This window comes from Salvia hispanica, chromosome 1, assembly GCF_023119035.1.
Source record: "Salvia hispanica cultivar TCC Black 2014 chromosome 1, UniMelb_Shisp_WGS_1.0, whole genome shotgun sequence".
NCBI classification, from domain to species: domain Eukaryota; kingdom Viridiplantae; phylum Streptophyta; class Magnoliopsida; order Lamiales; family Lamiaceae; genus Salvia; species Salvia hispanica.
This window is the reverse complement of record NC_062965.1, coordinates 49,719,105-49,738,412: the sequence shown is the minus strand read 5'-3', so window position 1 is coordinate 49,738,412 and position 19,308 is coordinate 49,719,105. Positions and strand designations below refer to the sequence as shown.

The following is a 19,308-nucleotide window of genomic DNA, read 5'->3' as shown; positions in this document are numbered from 1 at the left end:
TAAGATCTACATTCCACTAACTTTTATAAATATACTTTTTATTATATTTTTGAAAATCTGTCAATATTTAATACTGGGAGCCGGCGGGAGGAGTAAAAATTTAGTGGTCAATCCTCACCACGGTGTCAATCCTATTTGGTATGCCCTGCTAATAGAGATTTGACAAGTGGAAAATACATATAATCATGTTTCCAACAAGATATATAAATAATGAAAACATTAAATTATATGGAAAGTTTCTTTAGATTCCATGTATAATAAATACACTACATATGAAAGAGATATTCATTATTATATTTATTTAAATAATTAATCATCATCACAATTATTGTCAAGTCATTTTATACATAAATATACAAAAATGGTAGTTTTATATTAGAACATTATTTGTTTTATTTTATTATGAAACCATGGTGACATTTCAGGTATTAACTATTATCAATTAACTTTGATAAAATTAAATTTTTTAATTGGGGATCACTATCACTTTTACTATAGTAGTTTTAGTTTTTTATAATTTTAAATTTAAATGTTATTTATGGAATTTTTTGATTGTATATTGAAAAGGATAAAATGTACTAGTATTAATTTTTAGATCATCTTATTATTATATAATTATTTTTATAATTTAACATAGCACTCAGTATATAATATTCATGCAATCAATGTGCAATGAAAATATTAAACAAAAAAATACGTTATATAATTAGTCATATAATTAATTTAATTTATACACTTCATAATTCTTTATATTTTAATTTAATTTATAAGTATTCAACGCTAATAAACTTGCAGTTATAATTACATGTTTTATTTATCTAAACTTTTGTATATATAAATAAAGAGAAAAAAAAGTAATCACCTAAAATCTAAAACGGTGACGTGATCGTTTTCCGTATTTATGTTAACACTACTATATATTCCAATATTTAATCAATTTTCATGATTATTGTCTAGGTCATGTATATTTAAGTATAAAATGACTTACAATAATTGTGATGATGATTAATTATTTAAATAAATAGAATAATGAATATCTCTTTCATATGTAGTGTATTTATTTATTATACATGGAATTTAAAGAAACTTTCCATATAATTTAATGTTTCCATTGTTTATATATCTAGTTGGAAACATGACTATATGTATTTTCCAGTTGTCAAATTTCTATTAGTGGAGCATACCAAATAGGATTGACACTTTGACGAGGATTGACTACTAAGTTTTTACTCCTGGCGGGAGTACTATAGACTACTCCTAGTGAATAATTATACTAAGGGAAAGATAAGTGAAAAAGGATTAATTATCTTTCAATCTCATTATATTTCAAAAATAAATCAATACTCTATATTATTGAATATCACGGTGTGCAACACACTAAAAAGGAGAGTATCGATATTATAGATGTAAAGTTAACAAAATTAGAAAAAAAATATTCCCGAGACTATTTTATGTCAGTATTATTTATAATTATTTGTTCATGTATAAAGGTAAAACAACAATATAATAAAAACAAATAAAAACCAAATAAATACTACTCCTATATTAATGGAGAATTGCGTTAAACCCTTACAAATTCTCCAGCGCCTCCTTCTCCCTTTCTCCCTCGCAAATTGCTCTCCGGCGCCGGACTTCTCCAACTCCTCTGTCTCTTCCCCCTCCTTCTCCATCCAAATTATTTAATACTTGAAGCTCCTCCAACGCCGCCAATGGGTGCGAGCACGGGAGTTAACGAAGAAGACAAGGTCGGAAAGGCTGTAAGGCGGCCGCACCTGGCGGAGGAGAAGGACTATGAAGCTCTACGCGATATTTTCCGCCACCATATTGAATCATTCGACTATATGCTTCAGCAAGGCCTCTATGTCATGATGCAGAACGTCAAACCCGTCGAAGTCCTCGATCCTGCAACCAAGCTCAAGCTTAGAAATATCCTTTTGATTGATTTATAATCAAATTCCGTTGAATTTTAGTTGAGTTTTCTAGTTTGGGATTGATTTTTGGTTGCTTTTCTTTTCTCTGATTAAATATGACATAAAAATTGTAGCTTGAGGTGGAAAATTGTTTTCTTGGTCATGTTTTGAGCTTACTATGCTTTGCTATAGTTCAAGTTTTGATCTTTATTGGTTGATTCTTAACCCCGACATACTTTGGCTCTCTGATCCGGAAATATATAATCCTCAAAAGGAGTTTTCTAAAGTTATGACAGATCCATTATATCCTTTTGAGGTATGCATTGTTATTGTTACGCTTTGGTATCTATATCCAATCAAACCCTATGCCAGAGGCTAATGCTATATCTGTGTGTGGCTGGAGCAGTGTAGGCAAGCAAAACTCTCGTATTCTGGGACATTCATGGCGAATTTGAATTTTCAGTACGGTGATGGAGGAGTCATAAGAGATCAAATTAATCTTGGGCAGTTTCCTATCATGTTAAAGGTAATTGATATGATAACTTGATGCCCAATCTTAAATTGGGGATGTTTTATGTGTGTTAAGCTCTATATTATAACTTGAGTTTACATTAAATTATCTTTTGTTTTTAACTAGTATTGATCCTTATTTGAAAAATACTCTTAGAAGAGAGAAACTCTATGTAGTATTACCTTGTTTGACCATACTCATAGAAGTTGTTGATACAAATTACGTAAAAGATGGTTTGAATAGTAGTACTCCCTCAATCCTCTAAAATTAGAGACTTAATGAAAGAGATGATTTAAACAGAAAGTAATAAAAATAGGTGATTATCTCTAAGATATAGTGTGATACTCCTTAAGAGCAAGGCATGTAAATTGGTTTGATCTCTAGGTATGAGCTCTCATTGAATTTGTTTAGGCTTCTAAACTTGACACAACACTTTTGCTTTTGTGTAGTCCAAAAAATGTCATCTTAGGGCGGCAGAAACTCCCAAGAAATTGGTTTCACTCAAAGAAGAGCCTTCAGAAATGGGAGGGTAAGTATGCTGCCCCTTTAAATGAATCTTTTAAGTTCTGGACATGATTTAACCTCTTTACCGTATGATTGTGTTTTCTTCAGATACTTTATCCTGAATGGACTTGAGAGAGTTATTCGTCTTGTGGTACTCCCAAAGAGAAATTATGTAAGTAAAATCCTCCTATTCCCTAAGTGTACGTTGCTGTAGATTTTTTACTGTCTATTCACCTTCTTGTAATTTTGCATAGCCAACGAGCATGGTGCGGAATTCTTTTCGTGAACGGCGTGAAGGTTATACAGATAAAGCAGTAGTCATAAGGTTCTTTTCCTTTCTATCTGACTGTTTTAATTTGTTATTGCTTCAAGGTGCATGTTTAGGAATCTGATTTAGTAGATGTAGTGGGGTTTTGTATGATGCTTTGTCATTTTTTGTTCTTTCCCTTTCTATCGACCATCATATATGTCAGAACTTGATGCTTGAAATTTGTGTAGCTTTTAGTCGACAGCCTCATTGGTCTATCTCATAGCTATATTTGGGGTTGTGGTAGGCATGTTATTAGCTTTTATTATGCCAAATGAAAAAAGGTAATATCTGTTTGTGTTCCATCTTATCTGGGTACGGTAGATACATGCTTACTGTTGTTCTTCAAATTCACATGCTCATTGTTTTTCTAAACTTCTATGAAGACTTCCTGATACTTTTCCAGTCGCAAATCTATTGTCCTATGTATAGTTCTTTTGAACTCTGATATTTTTTGGTATTCTTTATAACGTTCAGATGTGTTAGAGAAGACCAGTCTGCCGTTTCAGTTAAACTATACTACCTTAATAGTGGGAGTGCAAGGCTTGGGTTCTGGTGAGAACTTCAGTACTTAGTGAAATTTTCTCATATGGTGAAATTATGAAAGTCTAACGTTGTTTTATTTGCTAGGATACAAGGGAGGGAGTATTTGCTTCCTGTTGGAATCATATTAATGGTAATGTGCATTTCTTGTCTCTTTTGGGGCTTTTATTATTCTGATTTGCTCTTGAAGTTTCACTGTACCTGTCGTATTATGTGTTACAAATAAGTGTAAACTTATACATGTCATTGGTTTTCTATTCATTGGTGGATAACTTTCAGCTCGTACTGTTTGTAAATGATTGACTAATGACTATGGAGTAAGTAATTTGGTAAAGAATCATTTTATTGATTATCATTCCTGCAGTATGGTGGTCAACTGGTCATTTTAGATTGAATGGAATAAAAGAACCATTTGAATAAATATTGTTTCTGATTTAGATAAATATTGGATTTGTAACTCAAAATGAGAGAACTTTCTCATAATGCTTGCCATGACTCATGCCTATGTACTCTGCACTATGTTTCAGTACGAAGTTTTGATTCTGGTCCTAAGGTTGAAAATCAACTATTGATTTGGCTTTTATGCAAGCTATGATACCTCTATAGGCTAGTTTAGGAAATCAGAGACTAGGTAAAAGGATAATGGATTAGTGTAGGAACACTGCGGGAGTGAAATTAGGGTGCAGTGCAAGACGATTTATATTTAGGCCAGATGTAAATTGTTGTGAAATTATTAAAGCATGAGATCTGTTGGTTAATCTTAATACATGGACTCGGAGGCTCTTGGAAAGTTTATAGGCAAATCGTTGCTACTGCTTCTGTTTTCCTCACATTCTGCTCTATGTAGGCTCTGACAGAGACGACTGATCTTGAAATCTTTGCGAGTATAACATCCAGCTACAATGAAAAGTATGACCGAGGAAAGGGATCTGTTGGCACTCAACTCATTGGTGAAAGAGCACAAATTATTTTGAATGAGCTTCGGAATTTCAAACTCTATACTCGCACTCAGTGTCTACAACATATTGGTACTGAGCGATAACTACACCCTGTTTGCGTTCCACATGAGCTTATTGCATTTGTGTTCTAACGCTTTTATATTATCAGGTGAGCATTTCCAGGCTGTTATGGTGGGACTGGAAAAACAAAGCTACTCTGATGTAAGTTCATCTCTTCTATGGCAATTGTTTTTACTGCTCTCACTAAAGGATACAAAGTTGATCAAATAACATATCTCATGCAATAAAAACCTTTCATATTAGACTCAGAAAATCATGTATCCAAATATGCTATCAAGCTGCTCGCACCCCTTCTATAAATCTGTAAATATAATATAAAGAGTGTACAAGTCCACTTCTCAGTCGTGCCTGCCTTGGTTTTGCAGGTTGCGGATGCTGTGTTAAGAGATTACATATTTGTCCATCTAGATGACAATATTGACAAGTTCAATCTACTCATGTTAGTGTCTCTTGTTTTCACCTCATTCTAGTTTTTCACATGGACAGATTTTTAGATAATCTGCTGTCTTGTTTTTACTTATTTGGCTATTCCACATTTATATAGGCTCACACGACATTTTCTTGCTGATTCATTTTTCAATTTAGTTTAATGCTGCAGAAATTGTTTTCTCTGGTTGACCACACATCAGTACCAGACAACCCTGATTCTTTACAACACCATGAGGTTCTACTGCCTGGCCACCTAATAACTATTTATCTCAAGGTAAAACTCTGTTTTTTAGTACCCATGGATACATTATTTTCTGGATAACTTCAATATCCATCTGGTTTAGTTTTACTCCATCCTTAAGTTCACTTTCTATGTAATTGTTGATGTATCACTGGTTATATAGGACCACATGTTACAATTCCAACTGTAAAAACTAAAAAGAGGACTATTATCATAATATCATTCCTCAGAGAAAGAATGTGTCGAACTGCTCTGTGAATCGAATTGTCATGGATGCCATAGTAGTACTCCTAGTATGAGCGATGAACTGTTCTTGAAAATATTCATGTTCACTCATGAACTTTCATTCACATGTGCCTTGAGTTGTGAACCTGTTGCAGGATATGCTCATTCTTTATGGATGAGCAGACAACCCTGATAAGTCAAAACAGTATAAAATAAATCCCTTGTTGTTATCCTCTATCGATTCTGTATTTAATACGGTGTATAACTTTAATTGAGTTGTAATTGGTACTAGGCAAGTACCCTGGAATTGTAATTTTGTCACTGCCTTTATTTCCTAAGAAGCTTCATATTGGTAATATGTAACTGTTATCTTATCCTCTTCGTCCTTCTTAAAGCAGAAAATGAGTGTTTCTAAACAGTTGGTTAAATTGATCTTGACACAGTGTGTTGTTACTTAATTGGCTTATTTGCTGTAACATTATAAAGAAATTTCATCCACTGTCTCAGAATATTTGTTCTGTTGATTTCTCTAGCATCTTTCTGGTGTCCTGGGTGTTTCTTAGGGTATCATTATTTCGGTATCGTAATTCGTACAGGAAAAATTACAAGACTGGTTACTGAGGGCAAAACGATTACTACAAGATGAAGTAGACAAAGACGACAAAAAATTTGAATTAAGCAGTGGTATGCTACACTTCCCATATAATTTAGCTTGGTGTCCTTTTGATTTTGTTGTGTGGTATCTGTAGTTTTATAGATATGTAGCATTACATTTGTACAGATGATAAAACTTCCTTGTAGGCTTTTTATAAGGGGTTAATTGCCAGATAAATCATGGTCTTTGACCAATTTTGCAAATTCAACATGGATGTTAGATTTGCTACAAACAATTACATTTCCGTAGTAAACTTTATGGGAATAAAATGGATAACAGATTTTCCACGAATAGAGTGGTGATGATGTCATTGCACTGTTTTGAAACTTCTGTGTAATATGCTGATCAGTCAAAAATTGTCAATGATTATCTGGAAATTATCTGCTATTGTCATTTGAACTCTTATGGTGTCTTGTGCTCAGAGCTTGAGGATATATTAAGAATTGTAATATACGTTGTTGTCCTGACATTTTATGTGCTTTGAATATGTTAATGGCAGTGGCAGATGCTAGGAAAGTCATTGATAAAAGTGGTCCGAAGCAAATTGGGGCAGCTATTGAAAATTTGCTGAAGACTGGAAGGTTGAACACACAATCAGGTCTAGATTTACAGCAGGTACAGAAGCAACAGGACCCTCCATTATTGTATTAAGTCACAACTTATGCGCATTAAAAACATTTGGAATGTATTCATATACCATTTCATCTTAAAATATATCTTGTGATTGTTATTTGAGTATCATATTCTTTCAATATAAATTCGTAATTTACCCCTAAACTACTGGAAAATATAAGCAAACTCTTGTAATCTACTTGTTGAAATAACAGTCTTTTCTTTCAAATGTTTCACACATAACACATGCTGAATATTTATAGATAATATAGTTTACCATGCCAGATAAGATAAGTACCACATATCTTCGCAATAGAAATGGGGAATAAGATTAATAATTGGTAAGTTGATTGTTTTGATTTGAAAGGATACATGATTAATTTATTATCTTAAGATTCTGAACGTCATATGTACTAGTATCTATCAAACTTTTGGTGTTTTTATTATCATAAGCATGCTAAAAATGTCTTGTGCAATTTCTAGGCTATAGAGAATAAGAACCATACCACTGTAAAATCACATTGATACATTGTATGCTTCCTTGGTTATACTTATCTCTTGTATGAACTACTATTACTTAGAACATAGTGTAGAACCTGGAGTATCTCTAACTTCATTAAGCTTTACACCAGCCTCTTTTGTCTAAAATTTTGCTTTTGAGGCTGCATTTTAGATCAGATTATATATCTTTGTTACGTTACATATGGCTTGTACTGGTGGGAATCTCTAAGTGACACAAATTCCCACCTTCTATTTGACTATGGGGCACTAGATGTCACCTTACTCTGATTATTTTATTGATTCTTAACTCCATGAAATATTACTAATTTTCTGTTGGTCTTTGTTCTATTCTCGGTTGCTACTTGCAGAGAGCTGGGATGACAGTTATGGCTGAGAGATTAAACTATCTGCGTTTCATTTCACACTTTCGAGCTGTTCATCGGGGTGCTGCATTTGCTGGGCTTCGTACAACAAGTGTTCGGAAGTTGTTGCCTGAGTATGCTCTAGTACCTTATTACTTGGAGATTCTGTGGATATAGTTTCTTTGCATGTTCTTCGTCTCTTCATGTCGTTTTATCTGTTTCCTACTTAATGATATATGTACGGTGCAGATCTTGGGGCTTTATGTGTCCTGTTCACACACCCGATGGTGAGCCATGTGGGTTGCTGAACCATATGACTTCTTCTTGCCGTAAGTACTCACTTTAAATTTATATTTTCATCTGGGGGTTATTAAGAGTTATTCCTTCCACTCAGTGAATTGGACGGTAAAACATACTGGAATTTTATTAGTAGAAGTATATGAAGATTTAATTAGTTCCAGAATTGCCATTACTATGTTTCTAAGAAACTATTCTGTAATTAGTCTAATGACAGTCACAGCAGATAGGAACAAAGACAACCAATCGGCAAAAATTTAGAATTTACGATACAAGATTGCTTACGAATGAGTTTTATAGGCTTACTACTTTAGTGATTCTTCTGTGGAAATAAATTGAATGTGATGGCATATATTACTCTTTGGCAGGGTTAACTTCATATTATGATTCAAAAGGGAAATTAAAAGACTTCCTAGAAATCCGGAAGTCAATATCAAAAGTTTTGGTAAGCATTGGAATGACTCCAGCATTGCCGAAGCTTCTGCTAGCTGGCCCTCCTGAAGTACTTCCTGTTCTTCTAGATGGTCGTGTAGTGGGTTCTATTGCTTCTAATATAATAGAAAAGGCTGTCTCCCATATGCGGAGGTTCAAGGCAGAAGCTTCAGAGGTGAGTTATTCATAATTTTTTCCTGATCTATTTTGTTTTGTTTTGAATTGCACCATTTTATTCTTTAAAATGTTGCAGATAAATTAAGATCCTGATGTTGATTATGTTCCTTTCACCGTGGGTTCATAATTTTTCCTGATCTATCTGTTTTATTTTGAATTGCACCATTTTATTCTTTAAAATGTTGCAGATACCTGAAGATCTTGAGGTTGGTTATGTTCCTTTGAGCATGGGTGGGGCTTACCCTGGCTTATACCTGTTCACATCTGCATCTAGATTTGTTCGTCCAGTGCAGAATCTCCAAATACCTTCTGAAAAGAGCAATAATATTGAGCTCATAGGTCCCTTTGAGCAGGTGGGTAGAAGCTCTTTGTGACATTGCATTGCCTGTCTGTATCTCTGTGATACATGAATAGGCTGAAACTTAAATTTTCTTCTTTATCCGCAGTATCCTCTATCAAGATTTTGCAAGCTATAACATGTTCGTGTGCTTGTCTAGGTTTACATGGAAATAAGTTGTCCTGATGGAGGAAATGGTGGAAGGAAGGATGTTTTTCCTGCAACTCATGCTGAAATTCATCCAACTGGAATATTGAGTGTTGTTGGAAATCTTACACCTTGGTCTGACCACAATCAGAGTCCTCGTAATATGTACCAGTGCCAGGTTTTTCATCTCTTCATTTTGGACGAGGATTAATATCTTTCCCTTTCCCCATGCAAAGTTTGCATTTTTAAACTTTTCAATAACTTGAACAGATGGCAAAACAAACAATGGGTTTTTCTTGTCAATCTCTAAATGCTCGAGCTGATCAAAAGCTGTATCATCTTCAGGTTAGCCCTTGTTCTTTCATGCCCTCCAAATTGGTGGCTGTGAATTCTTCCATGTGCTTTCCTGTTATCCTTAACTTATGAAAGGGTTTTATGTCTTATATTTGAACATTTTTGGTGATCCTGGTTACATTGAATTCAATTGTATATTAGTTTAATTCTAGAAATAGATGTTTACAAAATGGCTGTTGTGGTTGACCCAACTTTGTTTAGCATAAAATTTGAATATTTTTGGTGCCTCTGAAGTATATATGCATTTTCAAAGTATAGTAGTTAGCAGAGTGATCAGGTAGCCCATTTGCAAGGTCGAGCACTTGAGAGTTTCAGCAACTATGAATCTCAATCCATTTTTATACATAATTCGGAATTCTTCTTTGGCCGGGAAGCGTTTTATATATTCTGCAATTGGTTTTACTTTCTAGAACTGCTGAGAATGAATTCAAAGAAACTGGAAATGCGCTATTAAGATCTTTGCCCTATTATCGTGGTTGTGAATTAGTGTATAGAATATAGCTAATGGCTTAAACAAGCAAGAACTCCTTCGCAAATGTGCAGCGGAATTATCATTCTGTCACTCCATCAATCCTAATATTATGGTCCATTAACTAATCAGGAAGTTTTTTCTTTGTATTAATTTCTTACTCTAATATGGTTTATGCCACATATTTGGGTTAAATGTTGGGGTATTTTCTCAATCATTCCTTTTTAGGACATGGAATGATGTCTATGGATGTCACACAAAGTTTGGTATTTTCCCAAATATTTTTATTTTAAGTTGTAATTGAGAAACTTTGTTGAATAACTTGTGCAAGTTAATTTAATTTAATTTTTAATAAATTGAGCCTTCTTGCCTAAGGAGTTCACTTATTCTATATTACTGTTGTGGAAGTATGGTAGGTGAAAATGCATCTCAATGCTTAAGTTTCACTTTCTACTGTAATTGTGAATTTCTTTTTTTACAGACCCCACAAACACCAATTGTGCGGACAAAGACATATGAAAAGTACAATATCGATGACTGTCCACTTGGAACTAATGCAATTGTAGCAGTTTTAGCATATTCCGGGTAAAATATTGTTTCTTCTTTTCCGGACCACCTATTAGAATATGGTTTCATTTAATATCTTCTTTATTTCAGATATGACATGGAGGATGCAATGGTTTTAAATAAGTCATCTGTGGATCGTGGCATGTTCCGTGGATACATATACCAGGTCTACCTAGACTTTATCATTTTATTTACTGAAATGCAATATGTTAATATCTTAGTTTGAATAGGATATCTTTTAGAATCACCTACAAAAATGCTTAATAGAGTTCAGAGAACCACTATTTTTCTGTGTTTTGAGAGCATTTAGTTTATCGTTAATCTCTAACAAAGGTAGAGATGGAACAATTGTTTTGTGCAAGTGAGTTGGTTCAGCCACAGAAAGACATGCCAAAGGTATGAGGCTCAAGCCCTCCATGCTGCCACTATAGTTTCTGTTTATCCAATCAAATAAATAGAAAGGCATGGATGGAAAGAGTTAACAATTTTGAATAGGCTATCATGTTATTTGAGTAGGTGTCTTTGCCCATTGAAAATCGTCGTGTTGTATGGATTTGATGTTTTCTTGCTACTTTCACATGCCAAAATATTTTGAGAATGTAATTTATGTTTAGTCGCGAGGCTCGAGGTTGATTAAACTTTTCTACACTGAATGAGCTGACAAGGCACAATTGTGAAGTAAGATAGAATCAACGTAAACCCCAGGACTCTATTAAAAAAATGTCAACTAAAAAAGATTATAATGTGTTAATAAATCATCCTTAAAATAAAAGAATTAAATAGCAATTCATATGAAAGATGAAGGGGTTGCTTCTGTAGTCCACTGCCAATATTCTTTTAGAAATAGTGAGTGGTTACTAGTTCATATAGATCTGATGTGTCACACTAAGTCATTGCTTTAGAAATTGTGCTGCATAAAATTCAGATTGTGTATGTACCGATGGTGAAGATTGCATAGCACATTTAGCTAGGAGGAGTTTGCTGCTGACATTTACGATAACTTCATTGCAGACAGAAACAGTTGACTTGGCTGAAGATAAGTTCAGGGGAGATCGCTTCCAAAGATCATTTGGGAGAAGCAATGTGGATAAATCAAGTCATCAGTTTATTGACTCTGATGGTCTACCATTTGTTGGGCAGGTAGATAGTGTATAGATGTGTTTCCTTTAAGTTTCTCAGCTAACTAATTGAATCTTACATAAGTTTTTTGTAATTTCAGAGCATAGGTCCTGGTGATCCATATTGTAGCGTTTATAACGAAGTTACAAGTTCAGTATCAACTAATAAGTTAAAAGGTTCAGATCACGCATATGTGGACTATGTTGCTGTTGATTCAAAAAACAAAAAACACTTGCAAAAGGTAAGTAGTACGCAATTTCGACTTATAAAATATTCTTTGTTTCTTAATATATCTTCAGATAAAGGTTGGATACATTTTGTTGAAATATCATGTTCAGTTTTTATCTCTAAATTTTAACATATCACTTGTTACTGTTTGAAAATCCTCATATCTGCCTACTAGTAGTATTCCTTATGGTAAGCTTGTACAGGTATTACTCTGATAACTGTTTGCTCATTCTTTATGCAGGCAAACATTCGTTTTAGGCACCCGAGAAATCCAGTTATTGGTGATAAATTTAGCAGCAGACACGGCCAAAAGGGTGTTTGCTCTCAGCTTTGGCAGGATACTGACATGCCTTTCTCTGGAGCCACCGGAATGAGGCCAGATCTTATCATCAATCCTCACGCATTTCCTTCTCGGATGACAATTGCTATGCTTTTAGAATCAATTGCTGCTAAGGTATGTGCACGTAGTGAGGCATCTGATGTTCGATATCAGCAGACTTGGCCTGACTTTAGAGTATGTGATCGTGTGTGGTTGTAGGGAGGCGCCTTGGACGGAAATTTTGTGGATGCTACACCTTTTTCGAGCTCAATGAAGAAGTCTGACGGGTCAGAATCTGACAGTTCACTTATAGATGAGCTTGGTTCGCAATTGGTTAAACGTGGGTTTAATCACCACGGGCTGGAGGTACTGTACAGTGGCGTTTATGGGACGGAGCTGACATGCGAAATATTTATTGGGCCTGTATATTATCAGCGTCTCCGTCACATGGTTTCCGATAAATTTCAGGTATGAAGTTCTCTCTCGGAGCACAATCAGTTGCATATTTCCTACTGGCTCGGTTCTCAAATGTCATGTCGTATTTGTTTTTTCTCAGGTTCGTTCCACAGGAAAAATTGACCAGGTGACGAGACAACCTATCAAAGGAAGGAAGCGTGGTGGTGGTGTGCGTTTTGGGGAAATGGAACGTGATTCCCTTCTAGCACACGGTGCTGCATACCTGTTACACGACAGGCTCCACAAGAGTTCCGACTATCACATTGCTGACGTGTGCTCCATTTGTGGAAGCATCCTGACGACATCACTAATCCAGTCGGATCAGAAAAAAGTGCGTGAAATGATTGGTATGAGGCTGCCTAGCAAGGCTCCGAAAAAGGTTACGTGTGTTTCCTGCAAGACTAGTAAGGGCATGGAGACCGTTGCCATGCCTTACGTCTTCAGATATTTAGCTGCGGAATTGGCAGGCATGAACATCAAAATGACTCTTGAACTAAGTAACTGAGCCGGAGCTTAAGACACAAGTGCTTCGGGGCAACCTAATGTTCCCTGGAAACAGTATTATTACACCGTTCGATGATGGCAGGAAGACGATGCAGTGTGTAGAATAGATGAGCATTTTTTCTGCTTCAACCTTGCTTGCCTCATTGTCGATTTTGTTCTGGATTCTCAATTCAGTATGTCCTGATCTGTAATGAGGTCCAGATTTTTAGTGTAACATTGTAAACTCTGAGTTCATTATGTTTAGTTTTATTCTGATGAATTATTCTTGAATCATTAATTTTTTCTGGTGATAATTGTAAGATAGTTGATCATGAATGTTCTTACATGCTAAATGCGTATGGATCTAGAAAGTCTGTAGTGTTGCTAGCTCCCTTACATTCTTAACTTGATATGTACTAACAGTTTAATTAATAACCTCATTAAATTAAATGAATGAGTAATAAAAATGAATTTTTTTATGATAATATGACTAGAGTGTATTAACATGATTTAGGATTATAGCTTCTTGATTAGAGAAAAGATATTCAAGTGATAATTTTTATCTCGTGGGTTTACTAATAATACAAACCACGTCTTGCAACAGAAGTTTACAATGTGCATCTTGATTCTTGAAAAGTCAACTTTGGGTTGCTTATCCATTTTGTCTAGATATTATTTAATCCCATGGTACCTCCTAAATCCAAATAGTAGTATAAAATAATTTCCTCGATAATTTTAAATTGACTACTTGTTGGTATGGCTTTTTTTAATTAATTGTAGCTTATGTAGTGAATCATTATATATTCAAATCATATGGTATGTTATATGTACTGATGTACATGTGATTGGTAATTCAAAATAAATAATATCAAATCATAGCTTATGTTATCTTCCTGGCTAGTTCCTTAGTAATCTAATAGTAATCCCAACGTGTTTTTCATTTCATTTTTTAAGAATTTACAATAATTGGTTAGTGGAAGTAATAATTAATTATGAAAACAGTCAAAAGGGATACATATTGTCATAACGTGTTTTCCATTTCATTCTTTTAATAAATCTGTGTTTCACAATGATTGGCTTGTGGCATTAATTAGCTATATAAATACACCTCTTCTTCCACTCAATTCTACTACAACTGCAAATAGCAAAAGGGGTGAAGCTAAACTTTGATCTTCACTCATAATCTCTTTAAATATGCTAAGTTTGCTCAATATGTTGAAGAGGAATAACATGGCAATCATCACTCCTTCTCCACCGTCGATCTCCGCCTGGGAATCCGCCGATGCTGGCCGTGCTAGATGGGTTTACAGCGGTGGTGCGGAGAGCACAAGGATATCTCATCCCGAGCATGAGGATTGTGCAACGAGAAGAGCAAGGGAAGCTGAGAAGGCCGAGAAGATTATGCACGTTATTTGTTGGGGTCCCACTAGATAGAGTTTTATTTTATACTATATTTAGATTTTAAAATACATAAATTTGGAGAAAAAAAATCAGAAAATACTGAAAGTTCGTGTAACGACATATAGCCTTTTAATTCACTACTCAATCATAAACATGTTAATTTTTTTTGTCAAGGTTATATATAGCCATTGTCTATATATTATGGCCACGCCATAAAGTAAAATAAATAAAAGTGTGTTAACACACTAACTAGTACTCTCTCCGTCCACGAATAAGAATCCCGTTTTTCCATTTTGGCCTGTCCACGAATAAGAGTCCCGGTTCATAATTACCATAAATGGTAAAGAGACCCACATTCCACTAACTCATTGCACTCACATATCATTTAAAATAATATATACAAGTGAGACCTCTATTCCACTGACTTTCTTCCACCCACTTTTCTTAACATTTTTTAAAACTCGCGCCATTTAGAAATGAAACTCTTAATCGTGGACGGAGGTAGTAGTTAATTGGATTAGCAATAGCTAATTTATTGCAAGCCCATTTATTGTCTTGACCACTTTCTCATCTTTATACATCGGGTAATTAATTTAGTGTCAATGGTTACTTAATTATACTACCTCCGTCCCCCAAAATTTGCTACACTTTGACCCGACACGAGTTTTAAGAAATGTAATGGAAAGTGAGTTGAAAAAGTTGGTGGGATGTGGGTCCTACTTTTAAAGTATTAGTTTTATAATAAAATGTGAGTAAGAATAAGTTAGTGGAATATGGGGTCCACTACCAAAAATGATAAAAGTGAAGTGTATCAAATTTTCAGGGACGGACCGAAATGGTAAAATGTATCAAATTTTCAGGGACAGAGGTAGTACTTTGTAAGCATACTTACAAAATTTAAATTTGTGTTACATTTTGTTAATAACTTAAATACTATGCTGACTTTTAATCGATGTTTTAAAAATCGGATCGGCCGGCGAACTGGCGTCGTTACTGGTTCACTGGTCGAACCGGTTGAACCGGAATACTGTTTATATATATATATATATATAGGATTGTGATCAATTGAGATTTTTTATGCTAATTGAGAAATGAGATGCAATATCAGCCACTCATTTTTATTAAATGAGTGGTCCAGATTTTGCCACATAAAAAATAATTTTAGATTAATTTATTATGAAAGGGTAGAATAGTAATTCCATGTTTTAGTTAGGAAAGGGGTTTAGATTCATCCTCTTCTAGGTATTAAGCTTTGCATTATCAATTGTGTTGGATGTGAACTGATTTTTAGTGAGAGAAATTGCTACCTCTGTTTTTTCGCCGGAGCTCTGTGTAAAAGTCGACTATTTTGAGGTTCATCTTCACGATTTTCGCTGTTTTTATCAAAATGCTTGAACATTTGGGAAAAAATCTAAAAATACTGATTTTTGCTCATTTCAATGCTGAATTTCGCTTTTATCTCGCGACTTCAGCACAGATCTTGCAATTTTTTATTTAATTCGATTTATGCCTCTCAAATCTGCTTCGTAAATCACTTGCATTTGCTCGTTGACATAATAACGTTTGTTGTTGACATGAATTATATAAGTCGTTGACACAAATTTTATGAAAAATGTTGTTGACATATGAATTATATGTAAAACATTGTTGTTGATATGAATTATACGTAAAACGTTGTTGTTGACATAAATAATATAGGTTGTTGACATGAAAATATTTGTGGTTGACATTAATTATTGTGTATATGATTGTTGATGATGCAAAGAGATAATAAGTGATTGTTGTGTTCATATGTTGAGCAATAAAATGAAGTGTTTGTTCACTGTAAAAATTGAATAGAAATAGTGGGATTGGTGGTGGAGAAAGATGTGGAGAGTCATGTTGTGGAAGGTGTGGGAGTTGTGGATGAGATGGAGTTGTGGGTGATGGTGAGAAGGGTTGAGTTTAGGTTGTATTTTTTGTGTATTTGTTCGGAGCCATGCTGGGTTTGGTGTTTGTCAATATTTGTAGATTTAAATTTGCGTGTGTTTAATTGTACGATGAAATTTGTGAAATATATGGATGCAGTTTTTAATTCGATTATGTTGCTGGAATTTTTGAGTTGTGTAGATAAGGTGTTTGTGATATTGCCTAAAATAGTATTGTTGACATAAATTATATAAGTTGTTGACATGAAAATGTTTATTTTTTACATGAATTATATAGCTCGTTTACATAATAACGTTTGTTGTTGACATGAATTATATAGATCGTTGGTATAAATTTTATGAAAAATGTTGTTGACATAAATTATATGTAAAACATTATTGTTGACATGAATTATAAGTAAAACATTGTTGTTGACATAAATAATATACGTCGTTGACATGAAAATATTTGTTGTTGACATAATAGTTGACATAAATAAAGTTGTTGTTGACATCGTAGTTGACATAAATAAAGTTTGTTGTTGACATTGTAGTTGACATAAATAATGTTTGTTGTTGACATTCGATATTCTCGCCATTGATATGTGAATTATAACAGTCCGTTTGGTTTGCCATATAATGGCATTTAGGTGATTTTAAATGTGAATAAGTTACGTTTGGTTTGCAATATAACAAAACTGTCTGACCCGGCAAATTGGTGAAGGCCCACTCAAAAAATGCTGAAATGCACATTTTACATATCTGCGTAAAAACCTCCGATAGCCAAAAGGGGTTTGAACAGTAGTCCATTTAGTAAACCAAATTCACTTTACCCTCTCTTATCTGTTCCCATTCACGCTGCAAAGTCGATCTTTTCCACAAACTACCAAGAGAGAAGTTGGAACCCTAGAGGCTGCGAGGAGAAGAGTGAAGTGGTCGAAAATCTGCAGAGATTGGTGAGCTTGATTATCGAGCTTACGTTTGAAACCCTAGAAGCTACTAATCGAGCACAGTTGGTCGAAATTCGACGGAGATAGGTGCTTTCGTTTTTTAATTTGGTCCAAGGTTCGTTCTTTTGAATTTCAAAAACCGATTGGATCTTAAAATTATGTTATTACTTACCGCTTTTGTAGTAAATCGCATTGTTGGTCAAGAATATCCACCGAGTCCTAGGGGTGGGGAGTATGACCCACCCGGAGCGGCAAGTGAATCCGTGTGCTCCCCGATTCTTCACAATGTAGCACCCCCAAGACGCAAATTGTTTGCTGATGCGTACCAAAATTTGGATAATGAGTCTGGCAATGAAAGTGATCATGTTTTTCTAGCTCCACGAAATAAAAGTGATCTGAAGGGGAAGGCTTCGTCTTCTGACCGCTCGAAGTCGCGTTCAAAACCTTTCAACCCGGTTGCATCTCCTCGTGGCAGCTCTTGTGGGTCCAATAGCCCAAACCAATGGTGGAGAAACAACTTCAAGTAAATTGGATGCATGTACCTAATGAAGAACTATCACCGTAGGTTTGTTAGCTGAAATTAAGAGTGGTTTATCATTATATGTTTGTTGTGTGTTGTAGTTTCTAGGTTTGTTGCCAGAAGACACCACTTGTGGTGTGTGTGATTTGTATTTCGTTTCTTATGTGCTATGAATTTGTATTGAGATGGTTATCTTTTGCTCAAACCCAAAGACCAAGCTCAAGCCCTATTATTGACAATTTATTTTAATTCTTGTATGTTTCTATTAATTTTAAATTTTAAAAAATAGATCAAATTAAAAAACATTAATGCATTAGAAACCGAAAAGTTTGAAATTAAATGCATTATATAATAATTAAAATACTTTAAGAAGATAGAGTGATATGATAAAAAAATTAAATGGCAAGGAGCAAAAAATCTAAAAATTCAAACGTAATAATTATAATGCTTTAAAATATAGTAGAGGATTAATATATATCAAAATACTGAAATATTTAAAACAGTTTAAATCAAGCAATAATTCGCAGCACTATCAACAAGTAATATATCTTCCATAAATTTAGTACATTTTTATGTTATGTTACTGATTTCTTGTGTTAGCAATAAATAAATAAGTAAACAAATAAATGAAAGTAGTCTGACTTTCTACAAAATGTTTCTATATATGTTAATATCAGTGAAACATTGAAGACAAAAAATTTAATTAGATCAAGGTGAGTATGAATACAAAATAAGACAGTGAATATGTTGATGATGCAAGTAAAAAGAGAGCATGTATGAATGCAAAACAAAGTAATAGAGCAAGATGATCCGAAACTAACTCCATATCTTCGAACATAAGTTGTTCAATAGTTTACAAAATATAGCACCTTCTAGAGGATTAGTTCAATAACTACCAACACTCCACCTAAATTAGACATATCCCATGACTGGTCATACCCATCAAAAAATAATAACTACTACTTAAAGTTTGTGCAGACAACCAACTTGTTCCAGAATAAAACATCACATAATAGTGTTCAAATGGGTTAGATGCCGAATGGAGGGTAAAAAGCAAAATACAGAGCTCCCTCCGATGCATGGGATCACTTGCAATTTACCTATCCATACTTTGCGAGGAGGCGGATCGCATAAGCAAACCTGTCCTCCTCTGGCATCCCAAGGAAGAAGTCAAGACGTTGAACCTTCTCGAGGATGACTTCACCAACATCGAACTTCTGATCTCGAGTCAGAGGGAGACGGCCAAGGACCTCATACACTTCCTTCCGCGCCTTGCTCAAATCAAATTCATAGCCAATTCGAAGAGAGAGACAGTCGAGCCTAGCA

At 34.5% G+C, this 19,308-nt stretch overlaps 1 protein-coding gene across 1 annotated transcript; it reads left to right on the top strand.

Annotated features, from left to right (window-relative positions):
• The first annotated feature begins 1,575 nt into the window (after positions 1-1,575).
• Positions 1,576-13,484, top strand: LOC125200557 (DNA-directed RNA polymerase I subunit 2). The gene is made up of 27 exons (XM_048098206.1): positions 1,576-1,926; positions 2,147-2,226; positions 2,317-2,436; positions 2,871-2,950; positions 3,034-3,097; positions 3,180-3,250; positions 3,710-3,787; positions 3,863-3,908; positions 4,623-4,803; positions 4,883-4,935; positions 5,160-5,233; positions 5,380-5,497; positions 6,286-6,373; positions 6,844-6,959; positions 7,826-7,953; positions 8,069-8,148; positions 8,485-8,723; positions 8,914-9,078; positions 9,223-9,387; positions 9,480-9,554; positions 10,514-10,617; positions 10,690-10,765; positions 11,611-11,739; positions 11,819-11,959; positions 12,188-12,400; positions 12,485-12,733; positions 12,822-13,484. The coding sequence occupies exons 1-27, from the start codon at positions 1,710-1,712 to the stop codon at positions 13,224-13,226; spliced, it is 3,555 nt and encodes a 1,184-aa protein (XP_047954163.1). The 5' UTR covers positions 1,576-1,709; the 3' UTR covers positions 13,227-13,484.
• Positions 13,485-19,308: the final 5,824 nt, after the last annotated feature.